Source organism: Eretmochelys imbricata, chromosome 1 (assembly GCF_965152235.1).
Source record: "Eretmochelys imbricata isolate rEreImb1 chromosome 1, rEreImb1.hap1, whole genome shotgun sequence".
NCBI classification, from domain to species: Eukaryota; Metazoa; Chordata; order Testudines; family Cheloniidae; genus Eretmochelys; species Eretmochelys imbricata.
Window position 1 is genome coordinate 333,255,828 of NC_135572.1, and position 22,296 is coordinate 333,278,123.

General features: G+C 43.8%; 1 protein-coding gene across 4 annotated transcripts in view; it reads left to right on the forward strand.

The window, feature by feature from the left end:
• Window positions 1-11,648: 11,648 nt before the first annotated feature.
• Window positions 11,649-22,296, forward strand: part of ATXN7L1 (ataxin 7 like 1) — a 203,032-nt gene continuing 192,384 nt past the window's right edge. For 3 of the 4 annotated variants that reach the window (XM_077835519.1, XM_077835520.1, XM_077835527.1), the window contains exons 1-2: window positions 11,649-11,873; window positions 12,504-12,572. In XM_077835519.1, coding sequence (XP_077691645.1) covers window positions 11,759-11,873; window positions 12,504-12,572 — 184 coding nt within the window. In that variant the 5' untranslated portion in view covers window positions 11,649-11,758. The remainder of the gene's footprint in view (window positions 11,874-12,503; window positions 12,573-22,296) is intronic. The other variant, XM_077835536.1, reaches the window with a different exon arrangement.

Consider the following 22,296-nt stretch of genomic DNA (forward strand, 5'->3'; position numbering starts at 1 on the left):
CTGCTAGAGCAGATGAGTCTGCAATTGTTCGGGCTGAGGGCATCTCTGCTTTTGTGCGTTGGGGTAATTAGTTGATCTGATGATATCTTAAGGAATGTCCTTAAATGTCCAGACTGGAGGATGAGGTTAAATAACTTCAGAAGTGCTTACTGAATGTGATCAATACTCTGTTTCAGTATCTTATTTGTGATTATCAGGTCTAAGTGATTTCCTGATTTTAGGCTTCTGACAGTTTTCTTTAAGTTCCTGTATTGTTATAAGCATGGCCAGGAGGCTTAGTGGTTTCTAGTGGGACCTTCAAGTCTAATACTGTCTCTCTTTTTAATAATGCTGAGTGCATTTGATGAGGAAGGGGGATTGAATTTCTTTGCCCAGGCCTTAGAAACTTTCTGGCCAAGCTTCTCTTTTCTGGGTGGCTGTGATTTGTTTCTTTCCAGGTTTGTAAGATGGAATCAGTATATATTGCATCTTCAGTTTATGCTAATTTTTCCTTCATATGGTCTGATTTTTGTTTCTGCTAGAGCATGGATTGTAACTCTGCAATGCGACATTGTAAGCAGCATGTAGATTAGTGCCATGTGTTAAAGTTGGAAAGTTCCCTTCCTTTTTTCTTAGTTTATGGCAGACTCCAACGAGAGACTGCTGAATTGGAATTAATTTGCAAACTGGATACAATTAACTTAGGCTTGAATAGAGACTGGGAGTGGATGGGTCATTACACAAAGTAAAACTATTTCCCCATGTTTATTCCCCCCACCCCCCGCACCCCCCACTGTTCCTCTGACATTCTTGTCAACTGCTGGAAATGGCCCACCTTGATTATCACTACAAAAGGTTTTCCTCCCCCCGCCCACTCCCCGCCCCTCCCCCCCCCCCGCCGCTCTCCTGCTGGTATTAGCTCATCTTAAGTGATCACTCTCCTTACAGTGTGTATGATAACACCCATTGTTTCATGTTCTCTGTGTATACAAATCTCCCCACTGTATTTTCCACTGAATGGATCCGATGAAGTGAGCTGTAGCTCACGAAAGCTTATGCTCAAATAAATTTGTTAGTCTCTAAGGTGCCACAAGTACTCCTTTTCTTTTTGCGAATACAGACTAACACGGCTGTTACTCTGAAACCTGTCATTATGCAAGGCACTGCATTTAGCCGTATGGAGTGGAAATCTATCAACTTCATGAAAAAACTCGTACAAATACAGACAGACATCATCTTCCTTTCCAAATGCAAACAGATGGACATCATACCAAAAGGACTGAAGGTAAAAAATCCATTACAATCTACATACCACACAGACTACGCTGACAGCTTGTGCCACACGCTCTCAAAGAAACTGCGGAACCACCTGATCAACATCCTCTACAGCAAACAGGGAAAGATTAAGAATGAGCTCTCAAAACTGGATACTCTCATAAAAATCCAACCTTCCACACAAACTTCCTTGTGGCTGGACTTTACAAAAACTAGACAAGCCATTTACAACACACACTTTGCTTCTCTACAAAAAAAAAGGACACTAAACTATCTAAACTACTACACGCCACAATGGTTCCCTTAACCAAGCAATGGTTCCCTTAACCCACCCAGCAATATTGTTAATCTATCCAAATATACTCTTAGCTCAGCAGAAGACTCTGTCCTATCTCAGGACCTCTCCTTCTGCCCCTTAACCCCCACGAACATGATACAGTTCTGTGGTGACCTAGAATCCTATTTTCGATGTCTCTGACTCAAGGAATATTTCCAACACACCTCTGAACAACATACTAATCCACAGAGACCTTCCTTCCAACACTACAAAAAGAAGGATTCTGGGTGGACTCCTCCTGAAGGTCGAAACAAAAGACTGGACTTCTACATAGAATGCTTCCGCTGACATGCACAGGCTGAAATTGCGGAAAAGCAGCATCACTTGCCCCATAACCTCAGCCATGCAGAACACAATGCCATCCACAGCCTCAGAAACAACTCTGACATCATAATCAAAAAGGCTGACAAAGGAGGTGCTGTTGTCATGATGAATAGGTCGGAATATGAACAAGAGGCTGTTGACAGCTCTCCAAAACCACTTTCTACAAGCCATTACCCTCTGATCCCACTGAGGGTTACCAAAAGAAACTACACCATTTGCTCAAGAAACTCCCTGAAAAAGCACAAGAACAAATCTACACAGAAACACCCCTAGAACCCCGACCTGGGGTATTCTATCTGCTACCCAAGATCCATAAACCTGGAAATCCTGGACGCCCCATCATCTCAGGCATTGGCACCCTGACAGCAGGATTGTCTGGCTATGTAGACTCCCTCTTCAAGCCCTACGCTACCAGCACTCCCAGCTATCTTCGGGACACCACTGAGTTCTTGAGGAAACTACAATGCATCAGTGATCTTCCTGAAAACACCATCCTGGCCACTATGGATGTAGAAGAGATCCACTTCCTGGACACTATGGTGCTAATAAGCGATGGTCACATAAACACCACCCTATACCGGAAACCTACTGACCACTATTCCTACCTACATACCTCCAGCTTTCACCCAGATCACACCACACGATCCATTGTCTACAGCCAAGCTCTACGATACAACCGCATTTGCTCCAACTCCTCAGACAGAGACAAAAACCTACAAGATTTCTATCAAGCATTCTTACAACTACAATACCCACCTGCTGAAGTGAAGAAACAGATTGACAGAGCCAGAAGAGTACCCAGAAGTCACCTACTACAGGACAGGCCCAACAAAGAAAATAACAGAACGCCACTAGCCATCCCCTTCAGCCCCCAACTAAAACCTCTCCAACGCATCATCAAGGATCTGCAACCTATCCTGAAGGATGACCCATCACTCTCACAGATCTTGGGAGACAGGCCAGTCCTTGCTTACAGACAGTCCCCGAACCTGAAGCAAATACTCACCAGCAACCACATACCACACAACAGAACCACTAACCCAGGAACCTATCCTTGCAACAAAGCCCGTTGTCAACTGTGTCCACATATCTATTCAGGGGACACCATCATAGGGCCTAATCACATCAGCCACACTATCAGAGGCTCATTCACCTGCACATCTACCAATGTGATATATGCCATCATGTGCCAGCAATGCCCCTCTGCCATGTATATTGGTCAAAATGGACAGTCTCTACGTAAAAGAATAAATGGACACAAATCAGATGTCAAGATTTATAACATTCATAAACCAGTCAGAGAACACTTCAATCTCTCTGATCACTCGATTACAGACCTAAAAGTTGCAATATTACAACAAAAAGACTTCAAAAACAGACTCCAACGAGAGACTGCTGAATTGGAATTAATTTGCAAACTGGATACAATTAACTTAGGCTTGAATAGAGACTGGGAGTGGATGGGTCATTGCACAAAGTAAAACTATTTCCCCATGTTTATTCCCCCCCCCACGCACTGTTCCTCAGATGTTCTTGTCAACTGCTGGAAATGGCCCACCTTGATTATCAATACAAAAGGTTTTCTTCCCCCTGCCCACCCACCCCCCCACTCTCCTGCTGGTATTAGCTCATCTTAAGTGATCACTCTCCTTACAGTGTGTATGATAACACCCATTGTTTCATGTTCTCTGTGTATATAAATCTACTATATTTATGCTCAAATAAATTTGTTAGTCTCTAAGGTGCCACAAGTACTCCTTTTCTTTTTGCGAATACAGACTAACACGGCTGCTACTCTGGAACCTTGTATCAAACTGTTTTTCTTCCCTTTTCTTTCCTTTACACTTGAAGTCTTCTCCTCTCCCTCCCACCTCTCTCCAGTTGTGTGGTTAGGAATTACTTTGCTGCCCTCGATTCTTTGTATACCTTGTGGCAGTGTTTAATGTTGTTTGCTATTGGCTATACACTTTGTTAAGAAATGTTAACTGGGTTTTTATTTATTGGGGTTTTCTGGGTGCTATCGTAGTTTTCTTTTGAATCTTGTCCCCAAAATATATATCTTAGGTAATCCATAGAGGTTGTGTAGTGTGATATGTTGTCTGTTGTGATATGGTATGACTTGTTTAGATAGGACTAGTTGGCTGCTCTCTGATACGTATGACTTTTGTTTGACTATTAACACACACATGTCACTCAGGACTAAGTTTGTTATGTAATAGTGAATTTTGCTTCTCTCCTTTACTGAGCTAAAGATATATCTTAGGGAATCCCATCTTGCTTTCCCACTGAGACTACCTTGACTAAGGCTTTCTACACACACCTCGTACTTTCTTTCCATTTGTGGTGGCAATGCTGTTGAAACCATGACTGAATTTCAGAAGCATGTTGTAGTGAGGTAGTTCATTTTCAGATATGTTCTTATTTTTCTTTGTGGAGGTGAAGATTTGTTCTTTCTGATTTCTGATTGCATGCTTGGAACATACTCTTAGCCTTAGTACAATGAGTTTGTAGTTGGCAATGTATAGTGCACAGAAGCATACAAAACGTCTTTGGATATTTTGATCCACTGCTGTTTTTTATGCATTTTACTACATTTCTTCTTTGAGCCGTACTCTGGAGCTTCTTCCGCTTCCCTGATTCTTTTGTGTGTGCTCTTGTAGTTCCTTGTAGCCAACGTGGTAGTACCTAGAGGCATCTTTGCCCAGACAGGTCTCATAATATGATATGACAGATTCTGAATAAAGCCTTTATGTACTGAGGACCAGCCATGTGTGTTCCAGCTGCTTATAGAAAAACTGTGTGTGTATTTTGACATTATATGTATTTGATATTGTGTGTGTGAAGCAGAGGCTCCTTGCATCTTCTCCCAAATATGCACCCGTATAAAGGCCAATCAGAATCTGGTCCTAATAGGTTAAATTCTAGAAAATTTTACTTCATCTTAAATCTGCAGTACCTCCATTGAAGTTACTATGTTGTAAAACTGGTGTAAGAGAATTAGGAATTGCTAAACATATACATATGGGAAGTCAAAGACTACTTACATGAGTAAAATCATTCACATGTAGTGTTTGCAGTATTTGGCCCTATTAATATAAATTGGATCAATAGGGTTACATGATATGCCTTAAAGATGCAATAGAACTCCCTACCACTCTCAGAGAGGTAAAGTAATTAAGAACCACAAAAATGTCAAAATCCTGTAATCAGATGAATAGTCCATATACTTCCCACAGATCTGCACATACAGGCTGAAAATCTCAGGATTGGTTTAGAGAATTGGGTCTAAGGACCCACTTGAAATGATACGTTGGCAAAATTGCAGACTAAGGCCATGTCTACACTACAGAGTTAAGTCAACTTAAGTTACATCAATGATCATAAGCCACTTTAAGTACATCGGTTGTACATGTTCACACAATGCCCCTTGTGTCGGCAGAGTGTGTCCACAGTCAGTGCTCTTGCATCGACAGAGAGAGTGTTGCATTGTGGGTGGCTATCCCACTGTGCAGCTTGCCACCCTCTGCTGCTTGGAGCTCTGGAAATGGATTCCGGTGCATCATGGGGGAGTGGTTACCATCCCATGATGCAGTTCTTTCCATCCAATCATTCCATGGGCTTCCAGCTTCATTTTATGCCATTTTACAACAGCCCTTGTTAACTGTGCACCCACAATCTGATGGCGTGGATCCTGAACTGTTGACCAATCTGGTGATGAGCTTTCTGAACTCAATGCTGCTGGTCCTACAGTATTTCATGAGCTGCAAATCAGAAAGTCAATTTGTGGTGCCTGCTCTGCTGTCTGCCATGGACATAAATAATTCAAGATGGCTGCTGGCATTCACGGAGCAGCTGCACATGGTGGACCATCATTACTGGGACTGGGAAACAAGCACTAAGTGGTGGGATTGCATCATGATGCACAAGCGGAGACTGCAGAATTTTCAGATGTGCAAATCCACCTTCCTGGAACTGTGTGCAGAGTTTGCCCCAGCATTGCAGTGCAAGGACACCAGAATGAGAGCTGCTCTCACTGTGGAAAAGCGAGTGGTGATCACTGTGTGGAAGCTGGCAACTCCACGCTGCTACCGGTCAATTGTGAATCAGTTTGGAGTTGAAAAGTCTACCATGGGGGCTGCGGTGATGCAAGTGTGCAGGGCCATTAATCACCGCCTGCTACAAAGGACTGTGACTCTCAGTAATATGCAGGAAATACTCAATGGCTTAGAGGCTGGGTGATAGATGGAATGCTTCTCCCGATTTTGGCCCCAGATCATTTTGCAATGGAGTACATCAATCGAAAGAGCTATTTCGACATGGTCTTGCAGGCACTGGTGGATCACCAGGGCCATTTCACTGACATCGGTGTGGGGTGGTCAGGGAAGGTGCATGAAGTGCACATCTTTAGGAACACGGGACTAAATCCACCATGGATTCACCAAGGGAAGGTCATGCCTGACTAATCTAATCGCCTTTTATCATGAGATTACTGGTTCTGTGGATGAAGGGAAAGCAGTGGATGTATTGTTTCTTGACTTTAGCAAAGCTTTTGACACGGTCTCCCACAGTATTCTTGTCAGCAAGTTAAGGAAGTATGGGCTGGATGAATGCACTATAGGGTGGGTAGAAAGCTGGCTAGATTGTCGGGCTCAACGGGTAGTGATCAATGGCTCCATGTCTAGTTGGCAGCCGGTGTCAAGTGGAGTGCCCCAGGGGTCAGTCCTGGGGCCGGTTTTGTTCAATATCTTCATAAATGATCTAGAGGATGGTGTGGATTGCACTCTCAGCAAATTTGCGGACGATACTAAACTGGGAGGAGTGGTAGATACGCTGGAGGGGAGGGATAGGATACAGAAGGACCTAGACAAATTGGAGGATTGGGCCAAAAGAAATCTGATGAGGTTCAATAAGGATAAGTGCAGGGTCCTGCACTTAGGACGGAAGAATCCAATGCACCGCTACAGACTAGGGACCGAATGGCTAGGCAGCAGTTCTGCGGAAAAGGACCTAGGGGTGACAGTGGACGAGAAGCTGGATATGAGTCAGCAGTGTGCCCTTGTTGCCAAGAAGGCCAATGGCATTTTGGGATGTATAAGTAGGGGCATAGCGAGCAGATCGAGGGACGTGATCGTCCCCCTCTATTCGACATTGGTGAGGCCTCATCTGGAGTACTGTGTCCAGTTTTGGGCCCCACACTACAAGAAGGATGTGGATAAATTGGAGAGAGTCCAGCGAAGGGCAACAAAAATGATTAGGGGTCTAGAACACATGACTTATGAGGAGAGGCTGAGGGAGCTGGGATTGTTTAGCCTGCAGAAGAGAAGAATGAGGGGGGATTTGATAGCTGCTTTCAACTACCTGAAAGGGGGTTCCAAAGAGGATGGCTCTAGACTGTTCTCAATGGTAGCAGATGACAGAACGAGGAGTAATGGCCTCAAGTTGCAGTGGGGGAGGTTTAGATTGGATATTAGGAAAAACTTTTTCACTAAGAGGGTGGTGAAACACTGGAATGCGTTGCCTAGGGAGCTGGTGGAATCTCCTTCCTTGGAAATTTTTAAGGTCAGGCTTGACAAAGCCCTGGCTGGGATGATTTAACTGGGAATTGGTCCTGCTTCGAGCAGGGGGTTGGACTAGATGACCTTCAGGGGTCCCTTCCAACCCTGATATTCTATGATTCTATGATTCTATGACTATATAGAAAGCTGCACACTGGGAATTTCTTTCCAGACCAGAAGATTAAAAAGGGTGATGTGGAAATGCCCATAGTGATCCTGGGATACCCCGTCTACCCCTGCTCCGGTGGCTCATGAAGCCTTACACCGGGAGCCTAGACAGCACCAAAGAGTGCTTCAACAACTGGCTCAGCAGGTGCCAAATGACTGTTGAACGTGCCTTTGGCCAATTAAAAGGTTGCTGACGCTGCCTTTTTGGCAGAATAGACCTCAATGAGAAAAATATTCGATAGTCATTGCAGCCTGCTGTGCTTAACATTTGCAAAGCAAAGGGGGAAAAGTTTCCCAAGGTATGGAGTGCTGAGGTAGATATGCTGTCTGCTGATTTTGAGCATCCAGATACAAGGGCAATTAGAGGGGCACAGAGGGGGACTATTTGAATTAGGGAGGCTTTGAAGGAGCATTTTGACAATGATTTCTAGTAATGTGCATTTATGTGATGCATTCCGCCAGGCAATATTTACTTGCCACCTTGAATGATCCCTGTAGTGCTTGCTTCCTGAGCATTAATCATACTGAGCACATGTTCCTGCCTATAGCCACTGTGTTTGAATGTTACTACCAACTAATGTGTGTATGACACAAATAAAGCCTCATTTTATTTCAAAGATTAAAGTTTAATAACAGGACAAAACACAAACATTTTGTTAAACAGGGGACATAGTAATAAGGAACAGACTCTCAGTTATAGGCTCTTATAGCTGTGTGTAACTCCAGCTTTCATTGTGAAACCAGTCCCTAGGAGTGGAGTGGATGGGGTACTCCAAGGGACTAGGAACATGCAAGGAATGGGGGAGGGGAGGGTTTGGGGAGGGCATGGAATGAAGTTCTGTATTGATTGCAGGGGCACTGAGATATGGATGTGCTCAGACTGCAGCGTAATGAGGGACTTGAGCATCTCTCTCTGGCCCTCCAGTAGCTTTATCATCCGCTCCTGTCCCTGTGTCCTTTCCAGGCTATCCAGCCTGAATCTTCCATTGATTGTCTCCCTGCATGCTCTTGTTTTGCTCTATGATGCATCTGTTGACTGCAGCATTTTGTGAAATATAGACTTCTTACCCCTCCTGGTTCACCAACTTATCTGACAGAAGCGCTTTGCCGGTGTGAAGAAGTGGGTCCTCAAGGGCACATCTGCAGAAACCAAAGAAACAATGAACAGAAACAGTATTCAGAGTAGCAGCCATGTTAATCTGTATCTGTAAAAAGAAAAGGAGTACTTGTGGCACCTTAGAGACTAACAAATTTATTAGGGCATAAGCTTTCATGAGCTACAGCTCACTTCATTAGATGCAAATGAGCTGTAGCTCACGAAAGCTTATGCTCTAATAAATTTGTTAGACTCTAAGGTGCCACAAGTACTCCTTTTCTAGAAACAGTATTGTGAGTTAGCTCACAGCAATGAATCACAAAAGTTACATGCGCCTCTTTCTCACTGTCCCTTTGCTAGCACACAGTCGGCGAAAATCTGGAATATGGTGAGTTCGGGGGAGTTGGGGGAGGTTGGGAAGGGGGAATGGGCAAGAAGGGACAAGGGTCTGGATGGTTTGCAAAGAGGGTCACTGCATGTGCCTAAGGAGAGTATTCTGAATATTGGCACCCTTTTCCACAGGCTGGGGTAATCAAACCCAATATCTCAGTCCTCAGGGTAACCCAGGATGCAAGGGTGCATCTCCTGCATGCGTGCAGCTTCAGACTGGGTCTGTATGCTGCTTGCCTGTATGCTGCTCTGGTCCCTGCAGAAATAATTGCTGTTTGGCATGGCAAAGTTCCCTACAGTGGGGAGAGAAACAAGGCAGCTCTGCCAAGGAACCTTTGGCAGAGGATTGCAGAATACCTACAGGAAAGTTTCCTAGAGATCCCTATGGAGGATTCCCGGGTCATCCCGGTGTACATTAACCAACTTTTCCGCTGGGCACAGCTGCATAGGCTCTGTTGTTAATTTCTATCCCTTATCCCTCCTCTACCATATAACAAAGTAAATGAGACTTCAATCTCCTCTCAGCGTGCAGTATCAAAGCAAAATGTATACTTACTAGAGCTCATGCCCCCTCCTTCAGGCACGCCAGAGCCGCAGTACAGGGACTGACTGTCCTGTGTTCCACATCTTTCTCCAGCTCCACTTCCTCATCTATTACTTTGTCCTCGGCCTTGACTCTGCTGACCACTGCTTCTAATCCCCCCTACATATCCACAGGGCTCTTGATGGTCGAGGTAGCATTGCCACCGAAGATGGCGTGCAGCTCCTTGTAGAAGCGACATGTCTTCAGTGCCGCACCAGAGCAACAGTTGGCCTCCCTTGTCTTCTGGTATGCCTGCCTCAGCTCCTTGATCTTAGCATGGGACTGCTGCATGTTCCTTTTGTGCCCCTTCTCCTGCATGCCATTAGCAATCTGCCTGTAGGTATCAAAGTTCCTCCGGCTGGAGCGAAGCTGCAACTGCACAGCCTCCCCTCCCCACAGATGCAGCAAATCCAACAGCTCCAGTGTATTCCATGCGGGAGTGCATCTACTGCAGAAAGCTGGCATGGTCAGCTGGGAAGATGCTGTACGAACTGTCCACGCTGAGCAAATGAAGAAGAATTTCAAAAATTCCTCAGTCTTTAAACAGGGGAGGGGCGAATGCCTGTGTACATTCAGGGCAATGGAGTTCAAAGTGCTGACAGTGGTCATGATGGGCATTGTGGGACACTTCCTGGAGGCTAACTAGGGCGACAGAAGCAAGCGCAGCATCTACACTGACACTGCGTTGATCTAACTTTGTCACAAAAAGTTTTATGCCTCTTGTTCAGGTCATTTTATTTTTTTGGCGTAACAGGAGAGTTAAATCAGTGGGAGGAGCATTGTAGTGTGTACAACTCCACTGTTTTGTCAACAAAAGTTGACTTTTCTTAGCAAAGCTGTGTAGTGTAGACAAGACCTAAAAACAATACATTCAAAAACAACAAAAATATAAGAGGCATGAATTCAAACTTAGCACTGCCTAGCACTTACAGACACCAAAACAGTGGTGACAGTATAGTATTGTTGTTATAGTTTGGTCTATGCGAAGCTACATGATTAAAAGTCCTCAACACCCTCCCACCCCCTATTAATTGAAATCCAAAGTTTTTGTGTAGTAGTAGTTGGCTGTCATTCGGAGATGCCAATATGACACTTGTAGTCACAAAACAGTGTCTTTCACATGCATTTATTAAACACATTAACACAGTCTACACAAAACATGAACGAATGTTTTATGTTTTCCATGTAGACTGCATCTTCACTGGGCACATTCAGCCATTGTCCCAACACTGGTGCAGCTCTAATCCCTGGCGCTAGATGCTCAGAGCCTGTGGGGAAGTTCGCGGGGAAAAACTCAGTGAAGACACGGCCGTGGGGACCTGAATCCTTTGCCATGTCCAGGTTGAGCGATGTGTCCCTTGAGCACGTTTCTGAGCCTTGTTGCAGCAGATACTCAGGCGGGAGGGCACTGCTTTGGGCGCTTTATTTAAGAAAGCCTCCTGCTCCCTGCCTGGTAATGCCTCTCAGCCGTGTCTCCTCAGCCTTCTCCCCCGTGCCGTGTGTCGGTCACCCCGCTGTCTCTGATTTCCAGGCTTGCCCTTTACAGACGCCCTCCCCGCAGCGCCGACAAACGAGGGGACGGCAGGGGCCCCCTGCAGCCCGCGGTTCACCCACGCAGCCCCTAGCGCCCGCTGCTCCCACCGAACCCAGCAGCCCCCCAGCCCCTCCCCGGGGACTCCGGCTTCCCCCGCCCCTGGGCTGCACGTGGCCCTTCCACGCCGGCGTCCCCCCCTGCCCCGCGCCCGGCTCCCGCGGCTGCCTCGCGCGTCCCCCTCCCCAGTGCCCCCTCTGGCTCAGGCAGGCTCCGGGCAGAGGCAGAGGCTTCGCGGTGGCCAGAGCGCAGGCTCGGCTGCGGCGGGCATGCGCGGTGCGAGGCGGGGAGCCCGATCTGATAGGGAGCAGGGGCTGACACTACCCCCGTGTGGGCGGCGGAACGTCCCGAGGATGACGTGCGGCGTTCTCGAATCCCGTGGCTGGCTCGCTCGCTCGCTCGCTGCTGGTGCCGAAGGAAACGGGAAAAGCAACAAGAAGGCAGGAGCAGGAGCGGCGCCATGGCGGCCCTGGAGCGGCCCGTGCCCAGTCCCGAGGCGTTCCTGGGCCAGCCCTGGGCCGCCTGGGTCCGGGAGGCCGCCCCCTCGCACGCGTGCTGCGCCGCCCTCCCGCACAGTAAGGGCAGCACCAGACACGGAGCCCTGCCCGGGGCTCCCCATGCTGCTCCCCTCCCCCTGGACACCCACATGGAGGAGGGGGACGGGGCTCGCCGCCCGGGGTGATGGGGGCAGCGGGGAGGCCCGAGGCTCTGCTGTCCCCCCGCCGCACTAGGGGCTGCCTTCTCCCCCACACGCCCACTGCACAGCTCTCCGTCCCCATGCGTGTGGGGAGGTGCTGGGTACGCGGTGCCTGCTGCCGGCACTGTATTGGGTACCTCTGCTGGGCCAGCTGCAGGGGGTGAGGGGCAGGCGGAGGATGCTCTTGCTTGGGAGGCTGGAGGCGCCGGGGGATGCCGCGGCGTGGGAGGGGGGCTGGGGAGGCAGGAGGATGCTGCTGCTGGGAGGGGGCTGGGGGCAGGAGGTTGCGGTTGCATGGGGGAGAGTGGTGGAAGAGAAGATGCGCTTGCATGGGAGGGGGCAGGAGGACGCTGTTGCCTGGGGAGGCCGGCACTGGTACTCCAAGGCAGGTGCTGTGACGGTGATAGTTGGGTTTTTACTGTTAAACACATACACACTGTTAACTCCTTCCCCTCCCCAATAAACACATCTCCTTTGACCCTCTCTTGACTTCTCTTCTCTTCTGCAGGTGTAGATCTAGAAGAGACTGGAAAAGAGGGTGGAAAAAGCAGGGAGGTTATGAGGCTTAATAAAGAAGGTAAGTGCAAACCACTGGCACACTTTTACCTGCCTGTGTCGTAGTGGTTTTGAGTGAGTGTGGCATGGTCTTAACAAGGTATCATAATATCATGTGAATTGTTGTGCTGGGTAACCATGAAGAATGCTTATCAGGCTTGAGTCCATACAAGCGATTGTCACTGTGTGTCAACTTCTTTTAAAGTATAAATATAATGGGTGTGTGCATAAATGTTACATGTTAAAGGATAAAAGACCATTTTAAGTCAAAGGATCATGTGACACTTCATATTGGATTTCTTTCTAAAAGTCTCCATCCTTTTTGTTACGACAGTCCCTTCATTTCGGTATGGAAATACACACATGCGTGCATCTGGGTACCAACTTCAAGCAGCTTAATTCTAAAAGTTATTAGCAACCGCAAAGACAACAGTATAGGCTGTTTTTCACTTTTGCTGAAAAAATTGGTTTGTGGTAATATTTAAATGAGTTCATATTAGCTCAAGTTGCATTTTGGTTTCAGATTGTCATGTGGTGAGTGTGGTTACAGATGGCTAAATGGATAATTCACAGTGTTACATTTTATTAAGGCCAACGAATGTATATAACCTGAAATCAAATCCAGTGAGTTGTTTGAGAAATACTGGGCATAAGACTGCTGTTTGAAATATCAAGTTTCCAGGTGCTATGAATGTGAACACACAAGTAAATTTCAATGTACCGGCATTTCCAAATATGCCAAGAAGCCTGCAAATTGGTAAAAGAAACCACTTTAGTGTGGCAGCAGGCACTCAGATTGACAGATTTGTTTGTGACAGGATTTGCTAAGATAACACTTGGCTATGGTATAATGAAATTAGTGAATCAGTATTTGGCAGATTTTGAGGGTGACTTTATACTGAAGAAATTATTTTAGTTTGTTACAGTGTGAATAAGATTTTATAAACTCATAGCCTGATCACCACCAAAAAATACACTTGATGTGAAAGTGGTTCATAAGAAGCAGGCCCACCGTAGTGAAACTTCGCATAACATACTAACATTGAGAGAGCTCAGATTATTAATAAGGGATACTCGAATATTGTAACTAGGGCTGTCAAGCGATTAAAAAAATTAATTTGTGATTAATTGCGCGATTAATAGCACTGTTAATAATAGAATACCATTTATTTAAATATTTTTGGATGTTTTCTACATTTTCAATATATTGATTTCAATTACAACACAGAATACAAAGTGTACAGTGCTCATTTTATATTTGTTTTTGATTGCAAGTATTAGCACTGTAAAAAAACAAAAGAAATAGTATTTTTCAGTTCACTTAATACAAGTACTGTGGTACAATCCCTTTATCATGAAAGTTGAACTTACAGATGTAGAATTATGTACAAAAACAACTACATTCAAAAATAAAACAATGTAAAATGTTAGAGCCTACAAGTCTACTCAGTCCGACTTCTTGTTCAGCCAGCCGCTCAGACAAACAAGTTTGTTACATTTGCAGGAGATAATGCTGCCCACTTTACAGTGCAATTAATGCTGCCCACTTATTGTTTACAATGTCACCTGAAAGCGAAAACAGGTGTTTGCATGGCTCTGTTGTAGCCGGCATTGCAAGATATTTACGTGCTAGATGCGCTAAAGATTTATATGTCCCTTTATGCTTCAATCACCATTCCAGTGGACATGCTTCCATGATAATGCGTTCTGCTCAATAACAGTCCAAAGCAGTGCAGACCAATGCATGTTCATTTTCAGATCCCACCAGCAGAAGGTTGATTTTCTTTTTTGGTGATTTGGGTTCTCTAGTTTCTGCATCGGAATGTTGCTCTTTTAAGACTTATGAAAGCATGCTCCACAACTCGTCCCTATCAGATTCTGAAAGGCACTTCAAATTCTTAAACCTTGGGTCGAGTGCTGTAGCTATCTTTAGAAATCTCACCTTGGTACCTTCTTTGCGTTTTGTGAAATCTGCAGTGAAAGTGTTCTTAAAATGAACAACATGTGCTGAGTCATGATCCAAGACTGCTATAACATGAAATATATGCAGAATGCGGATAAAACAGAGCTGGGGACGTACAGTTCTCCCGCAAGGAGTTCAGTCAGAAATTTAATTAACGCATTATTTTTTTAAGGAGCGTCATCAGCATGGAAGTATGTCCTCTGGAATGGTGGCCAAAGCATGAAGGAGCATACGAATGTTTAGCATATCTGGCGCAAAAGTACCTTGCAATGCCGGCTACAAAGGTGCCATGCAAATGCCTGTTCTCACTTTTAGGTGATATTGTAAACAAGAAGCAGGCAGCATTATCTCCTGCAAATGTAAACTTGTTTGTCTTAGCAATTGACTGAACAAGAAGTAGGACTGAGTGGACTTGTAGACTCTAAAGTTTTACATTATTTTGTTTTTGAGTGCAGTTATGTAACCAAAAAAAAATCTACATTTGTAAGTTGCACTTTCATGATAAAGAGATTGCAATACAGTACTTGTATGAGGTGAATTGAAAAATACTATTTATTTTATAATTTTTACAGTGCAAATATTTGTAATAAAAAATAATATACACTTTGATTTCAGTTACAACACAGAATACAATATATGTGAAAATGTAGAAAAAAAATCCCAAATATTTAATACATTTTAATTGGTATTCTGTTGTTTAACAGTGCAATTTAAAACTGCGATTAATCGCGATTAATTCTTTAAATTGCGATTAATTTTTTTGAGTTAGTCACATGAGGTAACTGCGATTAATCAACAGCCCTAATTATAACAATGTGTATCTTTAGAGTATATATGTTACAGAACTATGTTAACTAGATTTTTATCACATTGATATTAATTCTGTGACAATGGCAACATTGTTGGCAACTTAAATGAAAACTAGAGACAATGTTTCTTTTCCAGACAAACCTTATAACTTATTCTGTGTTTCAAATCAGATGATTATTAATGTAAATTTGTATTTACCATACTTCAGAAATCTGTTACTGCTTTCAGGTAGCAACTTGCAGGACTTTTAATCCACTTGAATAAATTAGTATGAGTTGAAATATTTTTATCTTACTCATTTAATCAGTCTGTTAATGTAAATTGTTATATCATAGCCATCATTGTGTTTGAGTACCCTTTGTAAATCATGAATGAGCCTTCACTCCCCTTGCTAAAGGTGGGAAAAATCTGAGCGCTCAAGTCAGATGTACAGAACTCATTGCCCGTGTATTTGCAACAGTACTTGTGGATGTATTCTGATCTCACATATACAACAGCTATTGCATGGTATGACAGTGTTTTTGTTATGGCAAAGGCTTATGGCCCTGGAAGGTCTTCAGTTCAAACCCAACTTGATTTTCTTTGTGACCTTATACAATTCAGTTAACTTCCTTATGTCACAGACTACCAAGGTATAAAGCTAGGTTATAAATAGGGCCCTACCAAATTCACAGTCTATTTTGGTCAATTTCACAGTCATAGGATTTTAAATATCGCAAATTTCATGATTTCAGCAATTTAAATCTGAAATCTTACGGTGTTGTAATTGTAGGGGTCATGACCCAAAAATGAGTTGTGGGGGGGCCGCAAGGTTATTGTTGGGGGTGGGGTGGTTGCGGTACTGCTACCCTTACTCCTGCACTGCGGGGGCAGCGTTGGCTTCAGAGCTGGGCAGCTGGAGAGCGGCGGCTGCTGGCCTTGAGCCCAGCTCTGAAGGCAGAGCCGCAGCCAGCAGCAGTGCAGAAGTAAGGATGGCATGGTATGATATTGCCACCCTTCTGAGCTGCTGCCTGCCGAGCTGGGTCCTTGGCCAGCAGCCACCACTCTGTGGCTGCCCCGCTCTGAAGGCAATAGCACAGAAGTAAGGGTAGTATGGTATGGTATGGTGTTGCCATCCTTATTTCTGCACTGCTGGTCATGGTGCTGCCCTCAGAGCTGGGTGCCTGGCCAACATCTGCTACTCTCCGGCTGCCCAGCTCTGAAGGCAGTGCAGAAGTAAGGGTGGCAATACCGTGACCCCCTGAAACTCCCCTTTGGGTCAGGCCCCCCCATATGATAAACACTGGTCTCCCACATGAAATCTGTATAGTATAGGGTAAAAGCACACTAAACACCAGTATTCACAGAGGGAGACCAGATTTCATGGTCCATGATGCATTTTTCATGGCTGTGAATTTGGTAGGGCCCTAGTTATAAACAGGACTTTACAAAAATCTGAGACTTCATGTGAGTTATGATAATATTTATTGAATGATAGTAAATTATTTTTAAACGTTGAAAAAATCCAGAAATCTTAGTTTATCAAATTTGCTTTTTTGTAGTATATGGCTTTTGTCATGATGATAAATACCAAATGTACATTTTAAAATTTTTATATTTTAAGTAATTGAAATAGTTGCTTAGCAGGAGATTGCTTAGCTACTTAGCTTTTACTCCATAAAGCACTCATCAGATGTTGACTAAGTTCCTCTTATCAATGAGAAAAAATAAAACCATATAAAAACTAGTAGGGTTTGTATTCCCATTTGCACACAGGAGATAGATGAGGAAAGAATATTTGAAAGGGTCCATAATCCATGATGGATCATTTGTTGGTGGTATGATAGCACACCATTAAAGACTGCTACCTCACTCATTATGGCCCAGTTTACATACCTCTTTCAGTGGTAAGCAGTTACATAAAATAGTTCCATTCAGGTCAGTGGAGCTACTTGTGGGAGTAAGTGCTCACCATTGAGAGTAAGAGTCCAACAATCTGGACCTATTATATAATTTCTGTAGTGGAAAAGGTGCAATGAGGCCATGTTTTAAAAAAAACAAATAAAAACTGGAGACTTACAAAAGACCGCATTGTATACTGCCCCTTGTTTTATTATTTGTATAGTGAGGGAATAGTGAGGAGGGGAAAAAATCATGAATATTTGCTCATATTTGCAAATGAACTTGCTTTGGCCATGATCGTGTCCCCTTTATGTTTACTTTTTGTGAATGTGTTTGTGTTTTACTGGTAAGTATGTTTGTGGAAAGTGGATTTCCAAGTTACATGCTCAAGTATTCACAGGAAAATGAAATTTGCATGGATAATTATTTGTGCCAGAAAAGCTTGATTACTCATCTAATCAGGAAGCAGTGTCATGTGAGTTATCTGACAAATCACAACTAATCAACATAGCTCAAATAGTGACTATCAAAGACTTGGAGCACTGTTTGGAATTTATACTTAGAATTGACTAATGAATTTGAGGAAATGAGGATTTGCTTGTGGATAGTCTATGTACAATATGAGGCAAAATCAATGGATCACTTATTTGTTGTGAAATATTCACTAAGCTGTAATTATTTGACTATGAAGTTGATGCTAAAAGATCACCATTTCCATAATAACCTGTAATTGATTTTAAATATGTTATGTACATCAAATATTTTCACTTACTCTTTTTCGTATGTGAATTCACATGATGTATAAAGTAGGAGTGTATTTTCTTATGTACATAAATCTTTAACTTAGAAAGAGATGTGTGCTTTGCTACACTGTATGTGTATTGAGATCTGTTAAGCAGAAGCATTGCCAGAAGCTGGGAATGGCTGACAAGGAATGGATCACTTGATGATTACCTGTTCATTTCCTCTGGGGCACCTGGCATTGGCCACTGTCGGAAGACAGGATACTGGGCTAGATGGACCCTTGGTCTGACCAAGTATGGCCGTTCTTAATGTCTTATGTAAGCAATTATTGGCTGTATGGGATCAAGACATCCTGATTTAACTTTTCTGACTTTGGACCAGGGATGAATTTGGTTCAAGGTGTTTCAGTCTATATCTGGTGGCTCTCCAGATAGAAGTTTAGATTCAGTGTAACTCCATACAAAGTGAAAGGGTCAAAGGTTAAGCTGGATGTCATAGTCAATTTACACTTTCACAGTTCAACAGATTTTAATGTTCCAGTTTGAACTTGATGACTGCTGTGTCTGTCTTACATTGTCTCTTCACTACCAGTTTCCAATTTATCACTGTACAACAGGATAGCTGAGTATAAAATTCATTATAGCAAAACAAGTTATAATCTATGTATCTATGTTAAAGTCTGGGTTTCTCTGGATCAGCATCACACATGCCCAGTCTCTGGGCTCAGACTTGGTGACTACATTTGGAGCTAGAGTGCTGAAAGGATAGAGTGAGGAGATAGGTATCAGGGGAAGGATTAAATTGGGTTCAGGATTACAAGTATCCAGCATTTTCACTCAGAACAGGACCACAGTAGCACTAGAGTAAAGTTCATGGAAGGTCTAGTCAGTTTTACTCTTAACATCTGCGCTGTGCATAAAATGAAAATGATGATTCCATTGGAAAGGATTCTGTTCTTGTTGGAAGCAAAGGAAGGAAAGTGGTAGGGAAGTAGAGGATGTTTTCAAAAGGGGATCGTAGAATATAAACTTGAGTGGAGTTGGGAAAAAAACCCAGGGGAAAGAGCAAAAAATATGCATCAGAAAGTGGACTAGTGAGAGACGATCAAACAAATTGGTTTGTGTCAGGATGGAGATTGTATCTTAATTTCTTTTGGTCCCAATCTTCAGGAATGAAACTTACCTCTAACATTTTAAAATATTTCTTTTTCTCCGCCTACTCCATCTTTTTTCGGAAAAATGTTTGGGAAGAGTTTAGAAATTAAACATACCAAAGAAGAAAACAGAAATCAAGCATAGGCAGTCAGCGGAGGGATTGCATGTATGTTCTACAGTTCACATTATGTCTAAGTTTCCTCCATTTGCCCCCTAATGTATATAGACTAATAACCTGTTCCAAAGGCAGAGGGCCTCCAGTAGACATAATTATTCCATTAGAGCTTGGTGTGTGAAAAAGCTGGGAATTGGCCTGAGACAAGGCAAGAAGTGGAACTGTTCTATATCAGTATGAGGTTAGGTGTAGGAATAATCTATGCCATCTGTTTCTGATTACTTAAACTCCCATTGTGAGTTCTCCTTGGGATGACGAGGCTGACCATAGGATTGGATTGTCCATGTTCTGACGTTAAATGCCGGATCAGTTGGAAATACAATCTTTTGGCTTCTTGATGTTTTCTAGGATTCTGTCCTGATCTAGCATGCAACATTGAGGCACTGCTGGGGATTAAATATTGGCTAACTCTAGTCCTAGCTGCGTACTACGGTATTATTGTTTAATACATCTGTTCTGATAGTCCCCAGAGATTTAGTCGGAATTGGGGCCCAGTTGTGCTAAGGACTGTACAAAACACATTCGAAGATGTGGACTAGGTTTCAAGAAAGCTTACAGTTTAGGTGTTCTATATTTCATCAGCCAAGGCTGGGTGGAAGAATGGATGATGGTAGTGGGAAAGGTGCTTTCTGACCATAGATATTCAAATCAGGATTTTGGATCCTTTAAATATATGTTCCTAAACTGTCACTCTAGGGAAAGACCTCTGTTAAAAATTCTTTCAATATGTAAAGGCAGTAAATTCTTTTAAACTAGAACTTCTTTGCTTAATTTAGGTTCTCCTTAGAATCCTTGAGATTGCAGCTGAATTCCTTTCATCTAGCAATGTTGACAACTCCTCTTAATTTACCAGAGATCTTTTTAGACAGCATAGGTTCTTACTCTTCTTAGTAAGTTATTCTGCTGACGGTATATATAAGGCAAGTCCTAGAATAGATCTACATTTAGAGGCTTCAGGAGTTGCCTGATGCCGTGGAACGATCATCATCTTGATACGAGTTTGAGATTGGGGGATCTAGGTGGTATCTGATAATTTTCCTCAATATTTGTGCTTGAGGGTTTCTGGAGATCGAGAAACCAACCTAATGTTCTTCAGGATATTGAAGATTTTGAGTTTAGTGGGAAGCAAAATGTGGTTTTCTCTTAACTGATAGAATTGTCACAAAAAGACTTTTCTATTTGACATTCTTTGTACTCACTGCAAATTATGGTAGAATTTGGGATGATGAAAAGATAGGAAAGGAAGGGTGTACAAGTGTCTACTAGGGATCTCTCATATAGCGAGATCCCAAAGTCAATCCCAGAGAATTGGTAAAATGGCATGATGCTAATAGTTCTGTCTCTGTGCTTTCCAATTGCTTAACTGATGGGATGCAAGTTTGGGAAAACATTTAAAGAACCATTTCCCCCCCCCCCTCTTACCCTTTCGCAGCCATATATATTGGTGTATGGTTGACAGTTTCAGAGTATATTCTGTCCTACGCTGATGTAATGTTTGTTTGGGGCTATGCTTATAAACCACCTGAGCTATTTCAGAATGAGGCTTTGTGATTCCTCAGGTCCTTTTATTCAACAGAATATAAGTTGTCTGTACTCTGTAAGCTGCCTTGATTATTATTCAGCAATTTTCTTCACTTTTTACTATCATAATTTAAACTCTTAAATAATATACATTTTACACCCAGCATGCCTTCCTGTGTCACTTTATAGCAATTCAGTTCACCAGAGTTTAGAACTACATGCTCTTACTTCATGTTTTAGTAATGTTTTTGTTTTTTATTATTGTGTGCGTTAGGGGAAAGAAACTGGGTTCTCTACGTTAAAATAAGCATTGTATAGTAAGAGCAAGGACTGCAAGGCAAGAGTTCTGGGTTCTTTTCACACCTCTGACACTAAGTTTGAGCTTGTTCAAGTCACTTACTCTCTCTGTTCTTCAGTTGATCCATCTGTAAGATGGAGATAAGCATACCGTTGTGGTGGGGCTCCGCATAGTCTGCAGTGCACGAGGGGTTAACTCTGGCTTCCCTTGGCACATGTGATCAGGAGAAGGGCTATAAGAAGGGCTGCTGAAGCGACAGGGATAGGACAGTGCATGGGGGAAGGCAAGACTCCCTATCCCAGCTTTGAGGATGGGGTTGATCCCTAGTCTGTGGTGGCTTGCGTTTTACTGTATTTGCTTGTTGCTTTGTTTTCACAGAGTTTAAAGACAGATGGGACTATAAGAACATCTAGTCTGACCTCCTGTATCTTACAGGCCATCAAATTTCACCCATGTACACCTGTGTTGAGCCCAATAACTTGGATTAGACTAAAACATTTTGGTTCTGAGGAGACTAAACTATTGTAGGCCACTGGCAGAGAACAGTAGAGACTGAGATGCCACCTGTCACAACCGGAACCTGGTCAAAGCAGGAGTCAGAAATCAGGCCGTGTCAGATACTAGGAAGTCAAAGTCTGAGACAGAGGGGAAACAGAGTCGACTGTCAGGAGGCAGACAGGGTCAGGTTACCAGGAGATCAACTTGAGAGCAGAATCACAGCTCAGTAGCCAGAGCCAGGCCAGGTTGGGATACCAGGAAGTCAAGCCAGGGGAGTAGGAGCAAGAGAGCACAAGGCACACAGTCCAGAGCAAGGTGGATCTTAGTTGCAAGGTCGACTTCCTGTTCCTGTGCTGGGTTTAAATAGGGGCTGTGGACCACTTAGTAGAGCCATGCAAATCTGCAGATATCTGCTGTGACAAAGTTCCTGTTCTACCTTGGTAGGTCTTGCGCTTATTGGCGGATTTGCTCGCCTTGGAGCTTCACGGCAGCCCTCAGCTTGGCCGTTTCTCTGAACCCACAGTCCAGGTCAACTCCTCCTGTGTCTGACCAGGAGTTGGGAGGATTTGGGGGGAACCCGGGCCCCCTCTCTACTCCGGGTTCCAGCCCAGGGCCCTGTGGAATGCAGCTGTCTAGAGTGCCTCTTGGAACAGCTGTGCAACAGCTACAACTCCCTGGGCTACTTCCCCATGGCCTCCTCCC